Genomic DNA, 3,164 nt, shown 5'->3' with positions numbered 1-3,164 from the left:
GATTCATAGATCGTAGAGCACCTAATAGTGAGTCCCAATTGGCTCCTCCTTTACTGTCAACATTATCAGCTGGGAGAGACACTCTGTAATACAATGATCCACGTTTCCAAGGTGCTGCATTTCAAAGGCATCCAGTGTATCTTTCAGTAGTCCTAGTCTCAGTCCCAGCTCTTGCCACTTTGTTCTCTGAAAGCCACATTTCTTCAATAGATCAATAACATCAATTAAATGACCAATATCTAGGTCTATAAAATGGTGCATTATATATAATGCTATGCATGCTATGTCAAAATGCACATACCTGATGAACAAAATTGAGCTGCCATATTTTTAGACTTAGATTAGTTAAAGTTATTCTTGTTAATGGAAGCATAGGCCAAAGCTAAGCCCGAGGCTAAGCCGGCCTAGCCAACTAGGCCTCGACAAAACTAGTCTTTGCCGAATGAAAAATTGAAAATAGACCCATTGCAGACACGCCCATTTTGTGTAAATAAACATAGCAACCGTTGCTACCCGCCATCTTGGAGGACATGTGGCATGAGTTGCCATACTTGTCAGTTGTCACTACTAAAATAGCGATGCTTTTTGCTTGCAAATCTTCTTCTTACCTATTTCTTGCAACTCACTGATGGTTTAGAGCTTAAAGCTAACCTACTTGGTCAATTTGAAGTTCATATTAGGCCGGGGCGAGCCTCGACTGCCGGCCAGACAGATAGCTCAGTAATATCGAATTCCATGGTGAGTAGAGTTATGGTGAGTCTTAATTTCAGTCTCATACTGCCAAATAGCATATTTACCTTCCTTTAGGAACTACTCTACATAAGGAACAGGCTGACTACTGGCTGCCTGATGATCAGTAGCAGGCTGAAACTCGGCCTGTATTGAGGTCCCACTGACTATTTTGGTCAGTGAGCTGTTACTTTAAGACAGTAGCATAAATAATGATTATATACATTCAAATTTGTTAATAAATTGACTTTTATTTCTGTAAAAATGAGTAAAACTGCCTCTCTCAACTCTCTAGTTCTACTTTCACCGCCACATTCTTGATAACTATTCTATTATTAGGATAATAGATTTTGGCAAAGTGCAACAATGCAATTACTGCACTGATCCATAAAATAAATTTTAGGTGTGGTCAGCACTTAGTGCAGATAAACATGGCACGTGGGTAGGAGAAAGAAGAAAAGCTGAAATTTATTTTAGCATCTGCAGCTCTATTCAAAGAAAGAGTAAGCACAAAAAATTTGCCTAGATATTTAAAAGAGACTGAAATACCGTAGGTCGGGATATATTCGCGGCTGCTTATTTTCGCGATAATAAAAACTAATAAAAAGGTTCAATTAAATACCATGGAAACCAATCGATTGTTGCTATGACAATAAGACCACGTGTTTATACAATTACAGTGTTCAGCAGCTATTTATCTATTCTTTAGCAGCTTTAGTGGGAGCCATCCAGTTCTCCATCCGCTATCTTCTTGTATGGACCACTACCTTCGAGCTCTTCGCTGCAAATCCTTGCCGCTCCGCTTGCTGGTGATAATTAACCACGCCCAGGTCAATAAATGGGTGGGAGTCCCAAGAATGGGCCAAGATACGGCGAGGCAGAGTGAAGAGAGTAGCTCCGGTTGAAACAGCTCCAAAGAGACCAAGGATTAGTAACAGCAAGAAGAACAACAGCCCAAGAACACTGCAACAGAGTCTTTTGCTATTAATATCGCGGATTTTTCAATTAAAATTGCATTTGGTAACCGTGGTAATTGCTGAGTGCAGGAAAAAATCGCGAAAATAAGCAGCCGCGAATATATCCCGACCTACGGTAGTTTGGTTGCTCCTGCTTTCCCCAGTGCTGCCTGAAAATTTTTCGAAGAGGCTAAATCACAAACTTTGAGCAACTGTAACTTGCAAAAAAAGAGATTAGAAAATTCCCACATATTTTTTAATCTACGTACTTTTCTCTACCTATCAATGCTAATCTTGATCAAATAGAGTGAAACACGAAGATTTGGCTAGGAAAAGTGGTCTATTCTTGAAAATATTCAGCTTTTGCTACCACGGATTGCTATGAAAATACAAAGGAGCTAAATAAATTATCTTTTTCTCAAATCTTACAAAGAATTATAACTCAGGAGAGCTCAGTAAAAAAGATATTGAATAGGAATTAACAGGAATTTTCATGACAGAATGACAACCCAACTGTATAGTACCCGCCTACACAAGCGTGGCGAGTCCAATTAATGTACAAGCAATACTGATACTCTAAACACAGCTGTACTCTATTGTCATTATACAGTATTAAGTATATCTGTATATACATGTATACCTGTTTTGCTTTGAAGAGATGATCGTAAATGATCTATTTCCATTTGTATTGCTTTTGTCATCTTTTTACTCTCTTCCTTCTCAGACTCTAAATAATAAAAATGAACCAATTAAATTATTAGGAGCATGCAACAATTCAGCTACATGATGTATTTATTCAAAATTCATGCACATGACAATATTCATAGATATCATGTCTCAAAACATGAATGTCATTATACCTGATGATTGTATTGATGACTTATTGCTTTCATCAACTTCTCTACCTTCATATGAGATACCTTTAAATTATCAATAATTATAATTAATAATAATTAGTATATACCTAATGTGTCTATTGTATCCTTCAATTTAGCATTCTCCTCAAGTAAATCATCTCTTTCACTCTCTACCATCTCCAGTTTCTTCATTAGACTCTTCACCTCCTATCAAATATTAAAGTATACTATTAAATTATATACACATACATTGACTAACCTCATCAATTGCATGTTCATCATACACAGTATAGTAACCAATAGTTAAACTAATCAATCCCATCTCCTTTAGCATATCAACATTATCTCTAGCTGTCACTAGTAAACTCTCCATCAGATAATGAGGAGCATAACAAGTAACAATGATGGAGTTCCCTTCCTTGATCACTACCACTTCCACTTGATTATCCTTGAACGTTTTCCATAGGAGGGCTCTGATACTGGAGAGAGAATGCTCACTTGGATTCCATTTCAGAACAAACTTGATCGTCTCACAAGTGAGGAGAGAACAGGATAATCTCTTAAGCTGACGATCACAAAACATTGTTAACTTGTTCTCACAGAATTCATCCAAGTGTGTCTG

General features: G+C 37.3%; 1 protein-coding gene across 1 annotated transcript; it reads right to left on the bottom strand.

Moving 5' to 3' along the window:
- Positions 1 to 2,287: 2,287 nt before the first annotated feature.
- LOC109586878 (uncharacterized) lies at positions 2,288 to 3,158 on the bottom strand. The gene is made up of 4 exons (XM_020003104.1): positions 2,802 to 3,158; positions 2,650 to 2,749; positions 2,546 to 2,605; positions 2,288 to 2,412 (listed from the first exon to the last, which is right to left on the bottom strand). The coding sequence occupies exons 1-4, from the start codon at positions 3,123 to 3,125 to the stop codon at positions 2,288 to 2,290; spliced, it is 609 nt and encodes a 202-aa protein (XP_019858663.1). The 5' UTR covers positions 3,126 to 3,158.
- Between the last annotated feature and the right edge of the window lie 6 nt (positions 3,159 to 3,164).

Source organism: Amphimedon queenslandica, unplaced genomic scaffold, assembly GCF_000090795.2.
Source record: "Amphimedon queenslandica unplaced genomic scaffold, v1.1 AMPQUscaffold_12756, whole genome shotgun sequence".
Taxonomy (NCBI): Eukaryota; Metazoa; Porifera; class Demospongiae; order Haplosclerida; family Niphatidae; genus Amphimedon; species Amphimedon queenslandica.
Note: the sequence above shows the minus strand (reverse complement) of the source record. Positions and strands in the feature narration are given on the sequence as shown.

Bases quoted from the DNA above. Each gene is read 5' to 3' on its own strand.
- LOC109586878 (XM_020003104.1), bottom strand. From the start codon at position 3,125: ATGTTTTGTGATCGTCAGCTTAAGAGATTATCCTGTTCTCTCCTCACT. The intron at 2,750-2,801 runs GTTAGTCAATGT...AATATTTGATAG, and splicing joins ATGAACATGCAATTGATGAG to GAGGTGAAGAGTCTAATGAA. The intron at 2,413-2,545 runs GTATAATGACAT...TTTATTATTTAG, and splicing joins GTCATCAATACAATCATCAG to AGTCTGAGAAGGAAGAGAGT.